Source organism: Mastigoproctus giganteus, chromosome 9 (genome assembly GCF_048544385.1).
Source record: "Mastigoproctus giganteus isolate SK-2022 chromosome 9, ASM4854438v1, whole genome shotgun sequence".
Classification (NCBI taxonomy): Eukaryota; Metazoa; Arthropoda; class Arachnida; order Uropygi; family Thelyphonidae; genus Mastigoproctus; species Mastigoproctus giganteus.
Window position 1 is genome coordinate 149,816,802 of NC_143583.1, and position 24,215 is coordinate 149,841,016.

The 24,215-nt window shown below is 36.2% G+C and overlaps 1 protein-coding gene across 1 annotated transcript in view; it reads right to left on the minus strand.

Moving 5' to 3' along the window:
- Window positions 1-317: 317 nt before the first annotated feature.
- LOC150080816 (uncharacterized) overlaps window positions 318-24,215 on the minus strand; it is a 257,487-nt gene continuing 233,589 nt past the window's right edge. The window contains exons 8-9 of the mRNA XM_090381203.1: window positions 13,997-14,091; window positions 318-574 (exon numbers count right to left, since the gene is read on the minus strand). Of these exons, the coding sequence (XP_090237329.1) occupies window positions 440-574; window positions 13,997-14,091 (230 nt within the window). The 3' untranslated portion in view covers window positions 318-439. The remainder of the gene's footprint in view (window positions 575-13,996; window positions 14,092-24,215) is intronic.

Genomic DNA, 24,215 nt, shown 5'->3' on the forward strand with positions numbered 1-24,215 from the left:
CACTGTGCTATAACACAGCAATGATTCTAACAAGTTAATACAAAACTGCTGAGCAATGAAATGTATTGATTTCTGAATGACAAATGTGGCACTGCTTAGAATGGTATAAATACAGCAAGAGTGGTTCAGTAATAACTTTGATAAAAGCCAAAGCTTAGGGTGAACAAGCAACAAATTCTGTGTACTCATATTTTTGTTTTCATGCATGTAATGCATAAATAGGAAAATGGTGACTAGATAAAAAGCCTATTATGTGTGTGTGTGTGTGTGTATATATATATATATATATATATATATACCCACACACACACACACACACACACACACACACCATTCACTTGACAAAGAGATCATAAGAAAATATTTACATTTGCAATATACAAACTGCATGCAGTTGGCAAGTAACTGCTTAAAATGCCAACAACTGCAATAATAACACCTACAACAAAGTATCCCAATTAAAATAGTCTTCAATATCGTCATCTTCATCAGTATTTTGACAGGAAGCTGGGGTTGGTGCTGGCGAAGAACTCATATTTGTTGTAGAAATGTTTGGATGAGCCATGGGACTTGCCTGAGGGGTGGGTGGGAGGAAGGAGAAAAACAGAACCTGGAATACTGCTTCACATAAATTACAGGTGACATTAAATAATAATTACTAGTAACTTTATATATAAAATATTCTGTTAGCAATCATTTTCAGTATTTTCTGGATAGTAATACCCCAGGGCCATGCTGAGCCAAGAATAAAAAAAATTGTGCCCACCCCTAAAATATAAAAAAAAAAAAATAAATAAATAAATAAATAATAATAATAATTAAAAAAAAAAAGGATGACAAAAATCGCTTTTTCCTGTATTCACTACCACTGCGTTTTTTTGATGCCATTTTTACATAAAAACGATTTTAAATTTATTGTATTTTAAATAATTTCAAATATACCCAAACACTTACCTTTCACAATTAAATTGCATACCTTCTGTAGAGGTAGAGTGTTTATGCTTGAAAGCGTCGATGATAACTCTTCTGGGACACAAGTAATTACGATAAATATTTGTATTGACGATTTATTGTAAACTCTACTGACTTGGTTGTCGTGCCGGAGTATAAACAGAAAATTTATTTATTTATTTATTTATTTATTTAATTGAGGTATAAAAATGGCAACCAGTGGGGCGACAACCATGGTGGTGCCCCAGATAGTGCTGGCATGCATGCATGCAGAGTTCAGTATCTGTACAGTGGCACAACAAAGATTTTCAACTTGCAAAAGAAAGATGATAAACAGATTGGAATAATCAAAGCATTAGTAAAGGCACATGATGCAAGAAAGCAAGCTTATATAGCATCAGCCAAAAAAAAAAAAAAAAAAAAAAACTCTTCTCATTTCACCCAACCACTAACTCCAAATGTTTGTCTAGTTCTGTCTTGAATCTATTTAAGACATCAACTTCTACAACAACAGATGGAAGTTTGTTCCAGCAATCAACAATCCGCTGGCTAAAGGCAAACTTCCGCACATCTATCCTACAACTGTCTTTCCTCAATTTGAATTTATGCCCTCTCAGGCGATTATTCTGAGCAAGAGGAAGAATCCCATCAGCATTGAGCATGCTCAAACCATTCAAGGCTTGCTCTCATCAACCGGTGTAATACCACCATTTTGGTTATTGGAGGTTTGAAGTGGTCTTTTAGTTCTTTTTTTTTTTTTTTTTTTAGTTTTTGCTCTAGAAACTAAACCCATGTTTAGTTTCTGGCAACTCCTCCCCCCCCCCATACTTCTTCAACTAACCCAAGCACAGTACTAAGTACTATAGGTTCTAATACCTCTTGTGTTTTGGGTTTTCATAAAAAAAAAAAAAAAAAAAAAAATACACCTCAATCAGATCACCTCGCAGGTGTCTAGTCTCCAGACACTAATTTGCAAAACTTAAGCCTTTCTTTGTAAGAGCAACCCTTTGTTCCATTCACTAATCTCGTTGCCCTTCTCTGTACTTGTTCCAGCAGCTCTACATCCTTCTTAAAATGAGGTCTCCAGACCTGTATACAGTACTCAAGATGTGGCCTGACCATTACCTTATACAAGGGGATAATCACTTCCTTATCCCTGCTAGAAAAATTCCAGTATATCATTGACAAGACAACATGAACTACTCTTGCAGACTATACTGCACTGCTCAGAAAACTTCATATCTGCCAACACAATTACTCAGGTTCTTTTCATTCTCTACCACTGTCAGTGTAGTACCACACAGTTGATACATTACTCTGGGGTTACTGCTTCCCATATGCAGTACTTTACATTTGTCAATGTTAAACTTCAGTTGCCACCTCTCAGCCCACCTGCTCAACTTTTCTAGATCCTGTTCCAGCAGTGTACTGTCATTAGTGTCATTAAAAACCCTGCCAACCTTCGTATTTCTTGGCAAGTCTGCAAACTTGGACATTAAGCCTGATATACCATCACCAATATCTTTAATGAATACAGAAAACAATGGACCCAACACTGAACCCTGAGGGACTCCACTAATAACATTAGTCCACGAAGAGCAGTGTCCATTGATTACCACTGTCTGTCTTCTCCCACTCAACCATCCCTTTATCCATACCAGCAATTTGCCTCCAATGCCATATTGCTCAAATTTGTGCAGCATAAAATTGAAAACGTTGGCAATTATTTAATCTTTCTTTTGGCACCCCTTTCAGCTTTTAACCTGAGGCAAGAGCTTCGATCACCTCGGCAAGGCTCTGATTACACCTTATAGTAATAAGATGTAATTACTACCCAGAAAATACATATGCAAATTTGGACATTAAGCCTGATAACTACATTAATATCATTATTAAATGTTAAAAGCAGTAAAGGAGACCAACACCAAACCCTATGGTACCCCATTCACATTATATAAGTCCATGAAGAGTAGAAGCTATCTATAACCACTCTTTGCCACCTACCACTCATCATCTAAATAATAATAATGTCAATCTTTAACAATTAAGTTATGGTATTCATTATGTGAAATTGTATTGAGCTTTGCTTTTTAAAATTATTCGTTATACCATATATATATATATAAAAAAAAAAGTTAGCATTTCTTACATCATTTAGCAGTAATCATTAAGGATGTGAATTTGTGTATTTAAACCTATACTCCATTTTGATTTTTTCATAATGTATATTAAGAGATCATTCTTAACTCAGCAGCAATGGTACCTATAAATATGCAAAAACAGTGGTGGGTCACCTAATAGATGCCTAACTTTCTTTTTAATTTCTGAAAATGTTTTGGATTTTTTTGAATTTTGATTAAACAGTGCCAATATTTCATATTTTCTTAGACTGCAGTATTTACTGTATGTACTTTTTAAAACATGCTGTGTTTTGTATCTTTTATTTAAAAAAAATAATAATTCTGCTGCAAAAAACAAAAAAAACATAACAGTTTCAGACAAAAGTCTCATTCTCTTCCATTTTCAGTATAAAAGATTTAAGTGAATAAAATTGCAAACACACACACACATGTGCATATATTTCTGCTTATTATGTACAGATAACCCTTGAATAACACAGTAGTTAGGTTCCTATAAAATGTCATGTTGTGCGAAAAACCATTTTATACAGGCCTAAGAAAAAGTACAAAGGGGGGGGTTACATTCCAAAAGCTAACAAAAAATACACCATTCTAGATTTTGCATATCTTCTAGTCTTTAAAAAATCAGTAATCTGGGTTTGTTTGCTTTTGCTTGATAGATCTTTGCAAATTTCATCATATGGAACTAAGCATTTTTGAAGCTCCCTTTTGAACTTTGGGCTCCTTTCATTCCAGAATCTGCATTCAAAAAAGAAGATTCTAATTGTTCAGCTAACGTTATGCCTTAGCCTATGCTTTTTATTCTAAAATTTGGAAGTTCAGAATTTTTATCTGCACTATCATCCTCTGAATTGATTTGGTTTTAGCATCGGTGACTAAGGCTATGTTACTCTGTGTATATTGTCTATAAATTGCATGTTCTGAGGTCAATTTTCTGTTTTGCTGGACAAAAACTCTGAATTTCAGGGAGGGAAAAAACCATGCTACCCTAGCCTGAGCCCAATTAACTCAGCCATGTTGTGAAAAAGACCCATAAAAATTCCTCCCGTCATCGACAGGATTCAAACTCAGGCCTTTTCCACCTGGTGTGAGGAGGGTGATACTGTAAACTGTGCTACCCACAATGACTTCGGTAGTCATATCATCAAAACCTTACCCTCCTACCGACGTAGCAAGTTCTACTATTACACCGATTCCGTTTTCTGCTGGTTTGACCATATTTCCTGAATGAGCTGACTCTGTCCATATATTTTTTCACATAGATTTTACTTCTTTCAGCGATAAAGCTATGATTCTGATACAGTCCACAATTGAGAAATGTTACCATGCCACTATTACTTCAATAGATTGGAATCAATTTTTTTCCAAAATCCATTGTGACGATTTTCTGATGTAATGAGTTTTAAAGGTGGATATAATGCCTTAATCTAATGGCTGAATGAAAGAAGTTGCATTAACCCAGTACAACTGTGGCAGTAGAAACATAACTTCAACGTTTGGATGACTTAAATCTTTTGGATAGCCTGGTGGGATATCCAATAGTAATAAAACTTTGAAATCTAGATTTTTCCACAAGTTCAATAGCACAGAACGTAACACGGGGATTTCCCAACAAAATAAAATATAGGGATTTCTTAATAATTTTTTTTGACTAGCGAGTCAACAGTGGGGATTCAAAAAGAGTGGAAATGTTGAAAAATTACACCCAACAAAATAGCAGGGTTTCCCCTGCATAAAAGCTCAAAAATACCCTGTCATCAAGGTTTGCCGCAATTCCCTAACCGTGTTATATAAGTACTGCAATTTATCAATCATGTTAGAATGAAACTGTGTTGTAGAAGTACCGTGTTATATGGGGATTGCCTATATATAAGCAGAAATATAGGCACAAACACAAATGCCCTCTCTGATTATTGAGAATCTTAAAAAAAAAAAAAAAAAATTATATATATATATAAAATGCTATTAGTTACCATTTTTCAGGTTTATTTTAAAATTTATTTCAGATTTTGTAAGCTTTACAGCATGTGAAATTTGAAACTACACATTGATTTCCATGATGCAGTGACCAATTTGAGAGAATATCAGGTTTTGTGTTATCTTCTTTTAATATGTGAAAACAATAATAAATATTTAAAAAACACCAGGGTAAGATGGGATGTTTATTGAACTAGTGGGAGAAGAAAACAACTCGAAACTAAACAAACATAGTGTTAGTAATTCTCTGGTACCACAGTACTCTTCAAACAAAATGCTAAACAGTTGCAAAGTTAGTTTTTTTTTTTTTTTTTATTTTTGATTTGGTAGTTGTTGGCGCATCGGCTTCTATGGCCATATTGCACCTCCCAAGGTTTTTGCAGTACTTTGATCTAAGCCCGAGGCGGGAATCGAACCCGCGACCTTTGGGTTGCCGGGCAGGTACTTTACCCACTCGGCTAGCCCGGTCGGCTCAAAGTTGTTGTTGTTGTTGTTTGGTTTTTAGGAGCATTAGCAACTAAGGCCATATTGCTCCGGGATATGCGGTGGTCATTTCCCGTATTTGGTGGTGACAGGCTCGAACCCCGGTCTAATCAAGAAGCGTGTGCTACGCACTGTTGCTACTTCCCACCTGGCTACGGAGGCGCCCTGCTCAAAGTTAGTAACAGGTCATTTGACAGGTTCCTGCAAGGAATTTCTGCATGAAAACTGTACAAAAAAAAAAAAAAAAAAAAAAAAATATAGAAACCAATTGCAGTAAAAAGTTCAGATTTTTAATCACTGATTAATGTTCAATGTGGAAATGTTATTTTTGAAGTCATGGGCAGTTTACCTGTCATGTGATCTCCAACAAAGGGCAGGTTAAAAGACTTAATCATTTGAGCAGCACTAATGAGCAGTTTATTGCAACTGTAATGAAATAATGAAAATTAATTCATTCAAAAAATATTAAATATCACCAAATTTTTAGGGAGTTTGAAAAATTCCACCTTTTTATTTTGGTTCCTAAGTACCGGGTGTCCAGCAGAATTGCTACAAAAAAAAAAAAAAAAAAAAGCATATATTGTAAACTAATAACTTCGGCTATACATGGAATGTGTGTGTAGCTTGTGAATACAACAAGCTGAAGATTCTGCAAAATACCTGGGGGGGGGGGAAGAGAGAGAGAGAGAGAGAGAGAGAGAGAGAGAGAGAGAGAGAGAGAGAATATCATACTGATATCTGTTGGGCTACCAAAGGTGCACATGTGGAGATCTACTGTGGATATTTTTTGAAGTTTGTGGATCTGTGAGTAAAAAAAAAAAAAAAAAAAAAAAAAACGATTCTATCCCCACTAGTTTACAGAATATATACAATTTTTATTGGTAATAATTTGGCCAGACATGCTAAAACTTCTTTTAATGCAAGTTGAGGAGCTGAGCACAGAAAATTTTTTTTAAATTCAAAACTGAAATGTCCAAAAATTTATAGCTTTGAAGAATTAAATGAGTTTAAATAATCCAGCATCTAATTTTTGACACAAAATTTCAATTTTTAGGTATATATAATTATCGGTGTATTAGGTGGAGGTGCTGAACTGTCACAGGTGTAATTATCATGGAAAAATTGAGAACACGTGCATGGTAAAAACAGAATATCTGAAATAAAATAAAATTAAAGTTTAACATAAAAATAAATGATACTATCTAAAGCCGTGGGTCCTAGGACTTGAACTACTTTGTCAAAACTACTTCAACTTCACACTTCCCCCCCCCCCCACACACACACTCGGGGTTACTTCAACTGACATAAATACACCATACAATGAACTTTGTTTTCTTCTTTGGTCTCTGATGGCACTCAGCTTATTCAACATTTTCCTGTCCATGCACACAGTAAGTTTTCTTATTTTGCCTTCTTTTGGATTTCATTCATTTTTTCTTTTTACAGGATTCTATTGGCATTATTTTAGCTTTTTAGCTTTATTTTAGCTTTACTTTATTTTTATTATTTTATATATTCTTTAATTTGAATTCTTCCTTTTGGTCTCTGTCGGGTCAGCTATGATGTATATGTACGCATTCTTTTCAACATAAAAGAAATAGACCCGGCTTACTGTGGTGGCTCCTATTATTTTTGCTGCCAACCCCCTTTGACGAAGTAGTTAAAGTCCTAGGACCCATGGCTTTAGGTACTATCATTTATTTTTATGTTAAACTTTAATTTTTATTTTATTTCAGGTATTCTGTTTTTACCATGCACGTGTTCTCAATTTTTCCATGGTAATTACACCTGACAGTTCAGTGCCTCCACCTAATACACTGATAATAATATATTCATCTATATTTTTATGTTGCAGGTTTTTTCTGCTATTACTAGTAATGCTCCAGACCCATAACCCAGTTTAATATTTTTAATTTCTTTTCTTGTTTGCTAACACTTTCAGAAATTTCATTAATCTTATTTTTATCAATATTATATTATATATATATAGATATATATACATATGCATCTATTGTCTTCACCATATCTGCCTGCCTGCCCATCCATCCATCATGTAATGGAGGAACTCCCATTAGATAGATTTTCATGAAATTTTATATTTGGGTCTTTTAGAATATATTTCAAGCCAAATTTCATTTCAATTGGACAAGTAAAAATACAGCAATTATTATCTCCTTTTTTCCATATAATTCGAATGGAAAAGGAAATGCATATATTAAATGTAGTTTTGATGCAGCATTGTTAGCTTTAGACAGTCTGTGCCATGTACACTTCATGTATACTATTATGTAGTATTACTTGTGAAGAGATACATATATATGGAGGACAGTAATAATTTTATAGTCATAATTAAACTGAATAGCTAAGTTTAGAGTTAACATAAACTATAGTTTTATTAAACGTTCTATGAAGTTATAATCTTAACAATTAATTGATAAGAAGATAACTATATTTACTTTTCACTTTTATTAATCACAGAAAAATAAAAAAAATCAATAAATTTCAGGTGGAAAAAATCAAACATGTCTGAAATGTAACACATTGTGTACATTGATTAACCTGTTATATACTGTACATACTGAATATATTTACAGCTTCTGCCATATTCTGTTAACAATGCAAAAAAATGGAAACTGAAAGAATTTATCATAAATAACAATCTTAAGTAATAAATGCAAAAGAAGCAGATGAATTCACCTGGATATCACTATCACATGCATCTTACAGAATGTATACAACAATCTGCACATTCCATCAAAATATCTGTTGACATGTTCACAAGATATCAAAAGAAGACGAAATCTCTTTAACTATACATAATTAAGGTAAAAGTAATTAAGGTAAGAGTAATTAAGGTAAAACTCAAGATGCAGTAAACTAAAGCAGTCTTGTCTAATCTATAGTCTAACTCATTTATAGTTTACAGAAGTCTGATGTCAAATGGGTGCATGGTATTTTTATTAAATTGAACAACTTTTGGAGTTCCAGAGGTACAAAGAAAATCTATGCTACAGAGGTTTTGAAAGATGTCGGTAAATGGTACTCGTGACAATTGTTATTACTGAATGCATCAATTAGGACAGTAACAAGCCTATTACACTGTTATGTAATAAAAGTTTGTGGTACAGAGACAGAGATGCAAATATTTTATCATTTTTTTTAGGAAAGCAAATATCTTGTCAATCAATCTCCTAAAACATGTTATAATATTAATTGATTATTTGTATGTAGATAAGAGGCAAAAGCTGTTTGCTGCTCCCGTCGGTATATTCAAGATTCTACGATTAAATGTTTTTACTGTGAGTTAGACAATTATTGCACTGTGGAGGGTCACAAATTCTACACAAGCAATCGGATGAATTACGAGAATATATCTAATGTGTACTTGGCAAGTATAACTTCCTTTTTATTCATTCTTAGGAATGATAGCCATTGTTCGAAGGTTCATTCATAATTTGAAGAAGTTTATAATTAACTTGCTCTTACCAAATAGCATGTTCATTACCTGTTCATTACTGAAAAGGTGGAGTCATATACTTATCTGGGACAAGTTATTAGCTGTAATAATGATAAATGGCTGGAAGTCAAGAGAAGAATAAATTTTGGATGGATAGCATTCAGGAAATATAGTCACATACTGAAGAGCAATATCCCAGTTTGTCTTAAACGTAAAATAATGAACCAATGTATACTCCCCACCATGACTTATGGAAGTGAAACTTGGGCACTCACCAAAAGAATGGAAGAGAAGCTGAGAACTACACAGCGAAGAATGGAACGAATCATTTTGGGAATCAAACTGTTGGTTAAGAAGAGAAACACATGGATTAGGCAACAAACTCAAGTAAAGGACATTCTTATCAAAACTAAAGAACTAAAATGGTCTTGGGCAGGACACATAGCTCGAAGACATGATGACAGATGGACTAAGAAAATAACAGAATGGTATCCAAGAGGAGCTAGAAGAAAACCTGGAAGACAAAGGCGGAGATGGATAGATGAAATTCATGAGTTTGTGGGTAGTAAATGGATGTCCAGTGCTCAAAACAGAAGGAACTGGAAAGTTGCTGGAGAGGCCTTCATCCTGCAGTGGATTGAAAATGGCTGATGATGATACCAAAGTAGCAATCATTTTTTCTTAAATGTTTGTTGGATAATGGGTTAGGTTTGAAATAAAAAAAAAAATTGGTATAAGGTACCTTTGAAGGAGGGTAAGACAGAACTGGAAGTATTTGTAGGATGAATCAATCTGTTGATTTCCATTCCAACATGCCCATGAATCAAAAATAAAAATAAATAAATAATAATAATAAAAAAAAAAAAAATATATATATATATATATATATATTGGCCATAATCATGAAGTTGCATTAACCTTGCCAGAATTTGTTGCACCAGAAGATGACAGGAAATTAGTTTACAATGGGGAATGCACACAGTTAATGATTCAGCAGTTTTAAGATATGTTTCATATTTTCAAATATGAAAATATGTAACAGTTATCATAATAAAGAAACTTATCATCCTGTTAGGTTTGAAATAAAAAATTTCACACTTAACAGTATGAGATACATATCTGCTGTGTAATTATGGAATTCCAAAAGAATGCTAGTATTTAAGAAAAACATAGGTGCACCAGCATACTGTCCACCTTGCATATTTTATGTGAATGAAAATTATCATGTTTATTTAATTCTTATATTTATGTTTTATGTAAAATTGTTTTCATATATGATTTTATTTTGAATATTTATGCCTCATATGTGTTTAAATTTTTATATGTGTATCGTTAATTATGAATGTGAATGTGTATGTATGAATATGTACAGGTGTATGTGTATAACTGTGTGTTTATGCAATTGTACATGAGGATTTCGCACCTCCGTAACCAGGTGGGCAGGAGCAGCAATGTGTAGCACACGCTTCTTGATTAGACCAGGGTTCGAGCCCATGACCACCAAATACGGAGGATGCGGAAAGGTCAGGGAATGACCACCGCATATCCCCGGAGCAATATGGCTTTAGTTGCTAATGCTCCTAAAAACCAAATAACAAACAAACAAACATGAGGGTTCATGTGTGTGAGCGAATGAGCACACATGAGAGTATATATGTAAATGCATGAGTATGTATATGAATGGGTATGTGTATATTTATGTGAGTGTATGTGTGTATATTTATGTGAGTGTATGGGTATATATGTATGTGTGTGCATTCATATGTGTAACTGTATGTGAGTGTTTGATTGTAAATATGTGAGTATGTATCTCTATATGTAGGTACAAGTGTGTATGAGTGAATGTAATATAGGTATTAATATAGGTATTAATATAGGTATTAATACACCAATGAGCCAAAACATTATGACCAGTGAGTCACTATGCAAATCGAAGCAACTGCAGGTGAACTACGGCACAGGTGTGGGTCAGGACATGTTATAAAAAACACCTGATACTGAGCTCCATTAATTAGTGTTACTCTTGTTCTTCAGATGGGAAAGGCAGTGGACTTAAGCGAGTTTTACAAAGGCCAAATTGTAATGGCCAGACGACTGGGTCAGAGCATATCTGAAACAGCACAGCACAGATGTGGGATGCTCACGGTCAGCCATGGTTAGTACCTACTGAAAGTGGTCCGAGGAGGGGGAAACCCATGAACCGCCTGCGAGGTGTTGGGCGACCACGGCTCATCGATGCTCGAGGTATCCCGGATGGTATGTGGCGACAGAAGGGCAGCTGTAGTGCAACTCGCAGGTAATTGAAATGCTGGCGCTATGACGTCTACCACCTAAAGTAATGTGTCACAACACAGTACATCGAACTCTGCTGAAAATGGGGCTGTGTAGCTGCAGGCCGCTCCAAGTGTCCATACTAACCACGGTTCAGCAGAGAGAGAGAGAGAGTGCCTACAAGAAACTGTACAGGGAAATAGAGTGGGCCAGTAAATCAGAGAGCCTTATAATGGAGGATTTTAATATCCCAGATATTGACTGGAATTTGTGGGTTGGTCACTCACACACTAGCAAGGATTTTGTGGATTTATTGGATGATTGTTTTCTACATCAGCATGCTCGGGAGGCAACTAGAGGGAGTAATACTCTTGATTTCATTATCAGTAGTGATTCTTCATGCATTAAGAATCTGGAGATAGAGGAACCACTAGGTGGCAGTGATCACAGTGTGCTGAAGTGGAATTTACTCAAAGAGGTAACTACCATTAGGGGTAAAGGGAAGGGTTATTGTTTTCGTAAAAGTGACTACGATGGTCTGAGACAGTATTTAAATTCTATACGGTGGGACCAACTGATGATGTTACCAACAGCAAATTCAAAATGGGAAGCATTCAAAGAACTTATCTTGGAAGCTACTAGGCTTTACATACCAACTAAGAAATATTGTTCAAGGTTTAGGCCTAAATGGATGTCAGATGAACTAATGAGACATATGGCAGAGAATAAAAATGCATGGGATACATATAAATTAACACATGACACAGAAGCCTATGATAGATATAAGTTGATCTGTTACAAAGAAGGTTAGGCAGGCGAAGGCAGATTACGAGAAATCGTTGGCAAGGGATGCAAAGAAAAACAGCAAAGAGTTCTTTACTTATGTAAACTCTAGAAGGAAGGGGATGAATCAGATTGGTCCACTATTATATCGATGATTCAACTGTTGATGATCCTGCTCAGGTAGCTAACAAACTAAATGAATATTTTGCATCGACATTCACACATGAGGAGTTATTCAGCGAGGGAAATGCCAGAGGTGTATTCAACTCTGGCAGTAAGCTAGATAATCTTGTAATAACTGAAAGTAAAGTGGAGAAGAAATTGTTGAAGATAAATACAAGAAAGGCACCTGGGGTGGATGGGATCTATCCAGTTATATTAAAGGAGGCAGCAAAGGAAGCAAGCAAACCCTTAGCAATAATTATGAGAGCTTCCTTGGACTCGGGGGAGATACCCATAGACTGGAGATGTGCAAATGTGACCCCAATTCACAAAGAAGGATCAAAGGCTGACACAAGTAATTATAGACCTGTGAGTTTAACTTCTGTTCCAGGAAAATTAATGGAGGCACTGGTTAAACAAGCACTGCAGGATCATCTAGACAAGACTTCAGTTATAGCTTGGACACGGCATGGTTTTGTTAAGGGGAAGTCTTACCTGACAATAAGGCAGTTCCATGCTTTGGAGGGTGTGCCGGCATCTCTTGCATGACCAATAACTCTGGGAAATTTTTTTAGATTTTCAGATCTGCGCCGAATTTTTGTTGACCTCTTTACTTTCCTCCACTTTGTCAATTTATCCTTTCCTATGAAAAAACTGTCAATGTTGTCCTCTTTGTTGCAACTTTCCTCCTCTGATGTAGCATCTCGTGCACTCTCCGAGTTGTCTTCTCTTTTTCAACATAATCCTCATCGGATTCTGTCCCATCATCAATGCTTTCGTCTCTTACTTCCTCAGTAAGTCACAAATAATTTCGCATATTTGCATTAATTGGGTCTAAGCAACGCAGCACCACTTACGTGGAAGTCACACTGTATCTCACAGATACAAACAGCAGACTGAATTGAAACCAAAAGCTTGGGAAAACAAAACCAATTCCAATGGCTTCCAAGAAGCAAAGGATATGACGTATGTAACTGAGAGATACACAGTGACCAACAAAGGGTTAAACAACCACTACCACCTACCTAGATAATAAGATAATATGATAATACCTATCATGCATGTTACTAGATAATAAGTAACATGCATGATGGGTCCATAGACTCATCACACAAAAGCATCCTTTGTGTGATGGCATGTTGGCATGTTGCACCAGGAATATGGACTCATTTGACCAGCACACTTGTTTCCGGTCCTCCAGTGTCCAACCAGCGTGTTATTGACACCATAGCATTCACCATCGACGATGATCAATGGTGAGGAAAGTGTATCTCTTGGGTCGTCTGCTGTGGAACCCGAGTCTGAGTGTGCAGTGCATTGTGCATAATGTGTTCTTGCATTCCCCATACTGTATTGCAATGTAAACTGTCACACACTGACCTGCTATTGAGCCCATACAACACATTGTATCCTTCAATTACCGGAAGTGTTATTTCAGCCAACGGGTGGTTGATTGTCTGAATAAATTCAAGAAAGAACTAGACAAACTATTAGAAGGGATGGATAGGTGAAATGGATTTTTTTTTTTTTTAATTTTATTTTATTTTGGCTGTTGCTTTAGAAACTTGTTTCCTTGCATCATTTGCCACTACTAGTACTAACTTTACCTAAAATATAACTTTGTATGATTATATTTTAGGTACGAGGTCGAAAATATATTTTCTACTTCTACAAACAAACTTATATAAACTAAGGTTTTTTTACTCATGAGGAAAAGGCTTAAAACGATCTTTTATTATTATAAAGCAGAAATAAATCAATTTTCACTAACCTCAGGAAGTGATTGGTAAGAAAGGTTGCTATTTTCAGAAGAAAATGTCCCTGCAGGACTGCTGGCCTGTAGTGCTGGTGAACACATGAAGGAAGCTAAATAAATACAGCCAAATTAAAATATTCAAGTCAGCTGTGAAAACTCAAAACGGGTAAAGAAGCATTTAAAGTTTTGTTTTCTGAAATCAAATACTATTAATGTATTTAATTTTATTCAGTTTATTCCTATGTTCAACATTCTGAATAATGTAAACTGCTTAAGATCCTGTTTATTAGTTTTCTCAATGGTTTGTATTTACCTCTCCACCCATTTATTTATGCCATAATGTGAACTGAAGCATAAATAATTTGAAATTAATTTTCCCCCATGCCTAGTTTCCAAACTCTGTACCGACATGTATATAATCTTCATTTTCCTTTCATGGCGGAACCATTATTATTCTCATGAGATTATTGGCCTGTCTCTGGATCTTTTTGCTGCATGGTAATCTTTATGTATAATACAATTAGACGTGAAGATTACCATGCACATGCAGCAAAACCTGATGACCAGGAATATGCAGTGTATCATGACACCTGAGTGTCTCTCTTCATGTCGTTCGGCTATCCCCACCAGCATGGAAGGGACAAAATTAAGAATGTGAATAGTGTTATTCTAAAGTTATTTCCCTAATGTAGCAGCATGCCTTGCATTCATAACATCTTTAAATTTCAACATCACATCCTGTATTCCTTCAATGAAATTCAAGAAAACTGCTAGCTTTGGCGGGGGAATCCACAGACTAAAAGATTAACAGTAGCTGCAGGCATATGTGAAAATAATTCTTGCATTGCTTCTATTGTAATGAGCAGCAGCCTAGAGAGCAAGTTGGTGGGGATTTCAAGAGCTGCTGGGAGTCATCATGGAACAAGTAACTACATGGGCCATGTTAGGGTAACTATGAGTAAGAACACGTGCATGTATACTTGTAAGTACACCAATGGCAGAAATACAGTAAATAAATTTGATGAATTTGAAGTGCTGATCAAGGCATCAAAGACAGATATTGTTGAGATATAAGAGACATGGTGTCACACAGATATAAACAGTGCAGAATTGGCAATTGGGGAGTACAATGTGTACAGAAAGGATAGACAGGGTTAGGAAGGGAGGAGGAGTTATGCTGTTAGTTAAGAAAAACACAAAATTCTAAGGAAGTGCATCAGTTGCCATGGGTGGACAGTGCAATGTTCAGTCTCTTTGGTGTGGCATAAATGCTGGAAAAGGGAAAATGAGAGTAGGAGTGTGTTATAGACAATGACTCTGCTGAGTACAATGAACAGTTGTACGGATAAATAGAATGGGTCAGTAAATCAGAATGTCTTGTTGTGGGGGATTTTAACTTTCCACATATTAACTGGAATTTGTGGTTTGGTCACTTGCACGCTAGCAAGATTTTTTGTGGATTCATTGGAGGATTGTTTTCTACAGCAACATGTTCGAGGGGCAACCAGAGGGAGTAATACCCTTGATCTGATTATCGGCAGTGATTATTCATGCATAAAGAATTTGCAGATAAAGGCACCACTAGGTGACACTGATCACAGCCTACTGATGAGTGATTTACTTAAAGATGTAACTACCATCAAGGGTAAAGCGAGGGGTTTCTCTTTTCGTAAAGGTGACTACAGTGGTCACAGACAATTTTTAAATTCTATACAGTGGGATCAACTGATGATGTTACCAATGGTAAATTCAGGGACTTAATCTTGGAAGTTCCTAGGCTTTTCAACTAAGAAATACTGTTCACAGTTCAGGCCTAAATGGATGTCAAATGAATTAATGAAGCTCCTGGCAGAAAAGAAAAATGCATGGGATGCATATAAATTAACAAGTGACACAGAAGCCTACGGCAGATATAAGCTAGTCTGCAATCAAGTCACAAAGGAGGTTAGGCAGATTATGAGAAATCTTTGGCAAAGGATGCAAAGAAAAACAGCAAAGAGTTCTTCACTTATGTAAACTCTAGAAGGAAGGGGATGAATCAGATTTGTGCACTTAACATTGATGGTTCGACTATTGATGATCCTGCTCAAGTAGCTGATAAACTGCATGAGTATTTTGCATCTACATTCACACATGAGGAGTTATTCAAGGAGGGGAATGACAAAAGTTTATCAAACTCTAACACGTAGCTAAGTGATTTTGCAATAACTGAGAGCAAAATGGAGGGGAAATTGTTGAAGTTAAACATAAAAAAGGCACCGGGGGCAGGCAGATGGAATCTATCCAGTTATATTGAAGGAGGCAACAAGGGAAGTAAGTATAACCTTAGCCATAATTATGGGAGCATCCTTAAAGTCAGGGGAGGTCCCCATGGACTGGAGATGTATAAATCTATCCCCAATTCACAAAGGGGATGCAAAGGGTGACAAATAATTATAGACCTGTTAGTTTAACTTCTGATCTGGGGAAAATAATGGAGTCACTAGTTAAAGAGATGATATAGGATTACCTATACAGGACTGCAGTAATAGTTCAGACAACAGCATGAGTTTGTTAAGGGGATGTCTTGTCTGACCAATCTGATTGGATACTACGATGTTATCACAAAGAAACTGGATCCAAAAATTAATTTTGATCTCATATACTTGGATTTCAGGAATGCTTTTGATACTGCTGCACATGAAAGACTGCTGTACAAATTGGAGTGGTATGCCATTAGGGGGAAGTTGCTGAAATTATTATTATTTGTTTGTTATTTTTTGGTTTTTAGGAGCATTAGCAACTAAGGCCATATTGCTCCGTGAATATGCGGTGATCATTCCTGACCTTTCCGCATTCTCCATATTTGGTGGTGACGGACTCGAACCCTGGTCTAATCAACAAGCGTGTGCTACGCACTGCTGCTCCTTCCCACCTGGCTACGGAGGCGCCGTGTTTCTGAAATCGATAAAGGGATGGTTGAGTGGGAGACGACAGAGAGTGGTAATAAATGGACACTGCTCTACACGGACTAATGTTATTAGTGGCATCCCCAGGGTTCGGTGATGGGGCCATTGTTGTTTTGTGTATTTATCAATGATATCGATGAAGGTATATCAGGCTTAATGTCCAAGTTTGTGGATGATACAAAGGTTGGCAGGGTTGTTCATATTGCTAAAGACAGTATGCTACACTAACTGGATCTAGATAAGTTGGGCAAATGGGCTGAGCAGTGGAAACTGAAGTTTAACATTGACAAATGCAAAGTACTGCATATGATAGGTAGCAGTAACCCAAGAGAAATGTACCAACTGTGTGGTACTACATTCAGGGAGGTGGAGAATGAAAAAGACCTGGGGATAATTGTGCAGTCAGATATGAAGTTCTCTGAGCAGTGCATATGGGCTGCCAGAGCAATCAATGATATATAAAGGAATTTTGCTAGCAGAGACAAGGTGGTGGTTATACAAGGAGGTATAAGGCAGGTCACACTTTGAGTACTGCGTACAGGTCTCAGAAGGATGTAGAGTTGCTAGAATGAGTACAGAGAAGAGCAACAAAATTGATGAGAGGAACAAAGGGGTGCACTTATGAAGAAAGGCTTAAGTTCTGTAAATTGCAGCATCTGGAGCCTAGGCACTTGCAAGATGATCTGACTGAGGTATATAAGGCCTTGAATGGTTTGAGCAGGCTCAATGCTGACGGGATACTTCCACTTGCTCAGATTAAGAACCTGAGAGGGGGGGGGGGTTGAGATTCACAATAAGGAAAGACAGTTGTAGAATAAAAGTGAGGAAGTTTGCCTTTAGCCAGCAGGTAGTTGATTGCTGGAACAGACTTCCATCTGTTGTTGTGGAAGTTGATAGCTTAAATAAATTTAAGGCTAAACTAGACAAACATTTGGAGTGACCAGATGGGTTTTTTTTTTTTTTTTGCTGATTCTGTATAAGCTTGCTTTCTTGCATCATATGCCTCAACTGATGCTACAGAAAATCAAAAATACGACTGACCCTGGCAGTGAATGTTAAGGAATCCCAGCTGCTACAAATGGCACATTATTCAGAGTGTACTATTTGTTACAACCTTTTGCCATCACTGAAATCCACCTCAAGACTTTATCTATAATCCCAATATGCTTTGCTTAGATTAAGCAAAGCCTCCTGAAGGAATCCAACAATTTACAATTAATCTTAACAGTCTAACATAGTCCTCTGCAGTCCTCTCCTTCCATATGACTGTGTAAATACTAGTTGTGTCTGGAGCTTTTCCCCTTTGTAATATATCACTACTCTACAATGATATGGACATCAGCAGAGTATCCTCCAGCCCAAAAGAGACTTTCTACTGGAAGTCTAATACAAAGTATCTATTCCGTTCATTAGCCATTGGCTGGGTTATCTATGATTGTACCACTGCACAAAGGTTCTGTCTGGTTTACTTTTACTTCTCTTTGTATTTATGAATGCATAAAATTCTACATCAAAATATTTGCATTTTGTCTAGTGATATCTCATACTCACATCACTTTTGTTGTTTTGTTACAAATCAGTTTTAAATATGTGAAACTGAGCCTCCTGTCACTTTTTTTTTTACCGTTCTGTGCACCCTCTATTTCATCAAGCTTACTAAATCCTTTTTTTCATTCAATTTGGCATTTTTTGTGCAGTACATCATAAATGGAATTGTACTCTCCTTCTTGTACAGTTCCTCCAAGCTGATAGATTCCAAGAAGCTCCTTAGTCCACAATAATCCTCCTGTTTCTTGAAAATAAAATCCCTGCCTACTGAAATGGCGCCTCCGTAGCCAGGTGGGCAGGAGCAGCAGTGCGCAGCACACGCTTCTTGATCAGACCGGGGTTCGAGCCCGTGACCACCAAATACGGAGGATGCGGAAAGGTCAAGAAATGACCACCGCATATCCCCGGAGCAATATGGCCTTAGTTGCTAATGCTCCTAAAAACCAAATAACAACAACAACAGCCTACTGAAATCTGAGTCATCATTCATTTTAGAATGCTATGGTTGCTCAACATTAATGGTTTCTGTATCTATCTGTGATATATTCTGAATTGGTGTTGATATTCATGCCCCTTACACCCTTCTGCTCTGTTGGTACAGATAGTGGTTGGCAAGTTGATTCAAAAAATTTATCTAATATGTCATCGTTACCAATTGATCATTTCCAATCAAGGAGTTGCAAGCTAAAATATATCATTTCCATAAAAAGGCACTCAAACTTATCTGCCCATTCAAGCAATAACAGAAACTGTAATTGTACTTAGTGCTATCATTCTACCTGTAGCATATCCTCACTCTCAACTTCTCTTTGCCATTAACCATTTCACATATCCCACAGACTTGCTGCTGCTGTTGTTGTTATTTGGTTTTTAGGAGCATTGGCAACTAAGGCCATATTGCTCCAGGGATATGCAGTGGTCATTCCCTGACCTTTCCGCATCCTCCATATTTGGTGGTCACGGGCTCGAGCCCTGGTCTAATCAAGAAGCGTGTGCTACGCACTGTTACTTCTGCCCATCTGGCTATGGAGACACCAGACTTGTTGCTCTCCAGAAACTGTTCTTAATCAGAGTGTGATGTTACTGTACTTGGAGGCAGCTCTTGATCAGAAGCAAGCATCCCCCCTCACCCCAACTCCTATTCTTGTCTATATCTATCCCAATACATACACATTCTCTTCCAAAATGAATCAGCCCTATATATGGGTCACACCAAGAGACACAGTTAAACCTATTATATCAGCATTTCTACACTTAATCAGTACATAAAATTCATCCATTTTCTATTGACAATACAATAAAATACAGGTTAGGGAAAAAATGATAAATTTTTATACATTTTTATACATCACTTACATGATGATACCAATGAAAATACAATCAGGAGGGGTAAAAAAAGATAAGGTAATAGAGCAAGATATACATTACATATTCATAAAATTACAACTATCATCTTCCTAAGACTGCATCTTCATTTGATATGGCAAAACATGCTTCTTCTCAGTATTAAAATCTTACAAAAAACAAGTCCAAAATGTGTCGTGGAAAAATGTAAATGTTAGTTAAAAACAACAAAAATATATAGAGAGGCAGAGACACATCCACGTGTAACACTGTATGTATGGTACTGACAAGTGCATCACTGGAAGGGTAGACGGCAGTGGTTCCCAAATTGTGTGCCCTGGCATTTTGGTGTGCTGTGAATATAGAATCTTTTAAACTTCAGAGATAAAAGTTTGGGAACCATTAGGGCAGAGCATAGACAAACCATATCGCTCTTTCTCTCTACCTGATAATCCACTTCTGATATACAAGGGGTGAAGGCAATAAATGTTGTGTTCTTTTCTTTAAGGCGACTAGAATGAACTGTATATACATAAAATAAACATGCAGATTGTAAAATTTTGGTATATAAATATAAAACCACATTATCTGAAATCCACAGCTGGCAAACTATGAATTTAAGATAGTGCGACTGGGAGAGGGTTTACTGTATTTCTAACGTTATGTACCAAGAGTTTAAACTTTGTATTTGCATGTTACTTGCTTCCTTGATATATTTCTTGTAATTACTGAAGACATTTTGTGGTCACTAGCCTATTATACATTGGTATTTTACATCTTTTCGTAGTTAGCCGATGATTGATCATCTGTAGATTTTAGGGCCACAGTTCACACCCAGCCCCATCAAGGAGCATTTCCTTAATCAATTACATATCTATACCCCACCAACTTACAGTTCCCTAAACCCTAAAAGACTTTTCAACAACAATGGCAAGGATCCCTATAACTCCTCCAAAATCTATTTTCATGAAACAATCATAAGGTCACGAATACCCAAAGCTGAGAGGAGCAGTCCTGCCAAATTCAGGCATTTAACACATTAAGTGCTGCGAGACAACACATTCATGTCTCAGACTTTTTGTGTAACATGCCCTGAAACCCACCTGCCATTTCATATAGCTCTGAGTGTACACACTCAGAGCTATGAGTGTACACTGTATCAGATGAACATTTCAAGTAATGAGGCCTGAGAACCCAGATATAGTTTTAGCCTGCAATCATGTTAATATATTACAGATAATTAGGCTGCTTTATTGAAAACCCCTTTTTATTATTAGAACTTGTTAAGCACCTGTATTGTAGTGGTTACCTCGTTCTCCTGTAACTGTTCCAATAAACATACATATTGGCATATGGCAATTAAACATACATTGGAATTGGCATATAGTTTAAGTGTTTTTCTTTATATTAATATGATTTATTAATTTTTTTGTTTCCCTTATTATATTCTAGAGGATGAACTACAGTAGAGCTTCATAAATCCAGCATTGTTGAGGACACAGCAATGTTCCGGATTATTGAAAATTCTGTTTTTTTTTGTAGATTATGCATATAGTTTAAATATTCATTATTTTTTTTTTATCAGGTAATACAAAGTTCTGCTCTCTATGATCTCAAAAGAATTGTTAACCCATACTACTTGTTAACCAAATTGTTAACCCATACTACTGGATTGGTCCAGTAATGTACTTGCTTAAGAAATAAAGGTCATGGTTCAAATGCTGCCTCTGGCAAGGGTGTTGAAATTGTCGCTTTGAAATAATCATTTAATTTTTTTTTTAATATGAGGTATAAATAGTGCAATATGATTTTGGCAATCAAACCACCTTAAAAACTAAATACATGCTGCTATAATAAAAAAGGAATATATCCACATAAATATAAATGATTTTATATATTGCCAATACATAGTAACAATGATATACAGTGAAAATATGTAAAACAAAAAAGATATAATAAGTATAATATTTGGAAATGATAAGAAACAATATCACGTAAAAGAGAGAAAATTCTAAAAATTTATAAAAACATTTATACTCCCATTCCTACATATCTCAGTCCTTATAAGAATCTTTATCTCATTCTGACAAAGCTCACTGACATATAATTTTTTTTTTTTTTTTTATGCTATCATAAAAGCCTGTCACCCAAAATATTTCTAGTTTTCTTTGACAGGACTTTGGAAAGGGTTGAAGTAAGCGCAATGGGAAAATAACTGGATGCACTGTTTTTTTAGGAACTGGCTGTATATGAGCAAATTTCCACATAGATGAAAAAGCACCAGTATAATAAGAGACTGTAAAATGGTGGAACAGAGCAAGCTCTGAAGAACTTGTTTTAAGAACAATGTGTCATGAACTGAATACTTCTTGGCTTCAAGATTGTTTGTACCCTGAATCACTGATTATGGTTCTCACTACACATTGTATCACAAGTAGGTGGTCTGAAGAGCTCAAGTATAAGCTCATGCTGCAGTTATGCTGTTGTTCTTCATAAACCTGGCATAATTACTATTTATTTATGCAACTTCACAAACTCGTATCAAGTAATAGAAACAAGCAATATGAAAGAAACGTTATGAAAAAAGAGTATGTCTCACATCTAGAAGGACCCCCCCCAAATGGGACTCATGACACGAAAGGCATGTCTCAGGGAAAAACACCTAAGTTTTTTTTTTTTTTTTTTTTTTAAATCGTGTGTGAAGTACAAAGTTTAAACACTATAATAACAAAAATAAAAGTATTTTTTCTTTAACACTAAAATAGGAACAATGCTCAACTGACAACCACATAGTGAGCTCCATGATATTTACAAAGCTAATGATAAGACATGGTGGTAACAAATCTTACTCTTCTATTAGGGTAATCCTAGCATACTGTAGATTTCTAAAGCATCCTAGATGTGCTATTCATGTTCAGAGATCTGTTTGGTCTTTCCATGTGAAGGGTATTCCCGTGCTTTTATAGAAACTATCAAACAGCTGAATCCTATGCAGAAGAGCATTATCATTCATAACCTGGATCAAAATCTTTATCTCATTCTGTCAAATCTCATTCATTCTCCAAACTCTTTGAAACTTGACTTCTCAAACTGATTTCTTAACTTCTACCTAACAGGAAATAATTTTTCGTGGCAATTTCAATGTCACCTCGGCATTCAAGGCGAATGCCAAGGTGAGCGGATGTGCTTCATCAGGGCTCCTCAGTTAAGTGGATTGGATTATTGTTGATTAGTGCTTTTAAATATTTGATTTATTTAGATATTGTTGGATTATTTTGTTATAGGTTTTCCTGTAACAGTTTGATTTTTATAATATTATAGATATAATTTTTTAAAGTTAATTTTCATTGATATTTAGCTAATTTTATAATGGTAGTTACAAGATCTGCCTTAAAAACGTCACAGGGTATAGTGACTCACACAGAAATAGCCGATGGCAATTTACGGGCGAGTCATGATTTAATCCGTTGCGGAACATGTGGAATGTTTTCCAAGGTCGACCTGATGACTAATTATAGCTCACCTGGGGGATTCTTTTCTTTGTGATCGATGTAAGGAGTGCACCGATCTTAAATTACAATTTGGTGCACTGATGGAACAACTTGAGTCACTGAAAAAATGGGTGCTTGCCCTCGAGAATAATGCATGTGGGCTCATCAGGGACTCAAGACTCCAGCAATCTACCAAGTGATGCACACCCGATTCGGGCCTCAAAACAGAAAAACCAAGTATGGTTAAAAAGGACATTGTTTTATTAGGAGACTCCATTGTCAAGGAAATGGGGAATATTTTTTGTAATAAGGATAGGTGGAGTAGAACCAGGGTATGTCTGCCAGGAGCAACTATTAATGATGTCACCAACAAATTGTCAGATTTTAAAGGGTGTAAAGAGAATATTATTATTCATGTGGGGACAAATGACATTAAATGTACACGATCTGACGATTTGTTGGAAAAATACAGGACCATGCTGAGGAAATGCCGCAAGCTAGGCCACAATGTCTGTGTCTGCAATTCTGCCCAGACACGATAGGAGGGATTATATGTTAAAAGCCTTGTGGATTAACACAAGACTTGAAGGACTCTGCAAGGCTTTAGGGGAGAAATTTCTATCAGCATGGCCCACACTTGTAGGTAGAAGGAATATGTTTTGTAGAGGCTGGATACACTTAAACAAAGGTGGTGCAAAAGTTTTTGCCAGTATTATTGAGGTTACCGTAAAGGTTCAAGGAAACTGCTAGTTAGGGAGGGATGTGGGTAATACTGACACCCGTTTATCTGATAATATTGGTCACAGTAACTCTTGCACATACCTCAAGAGTTCTTATCTGTTACCCAAACTGGACATATTATCTAGATGCTCTGGGGGCAGAAATGTTTCAAGTGAGCGGATA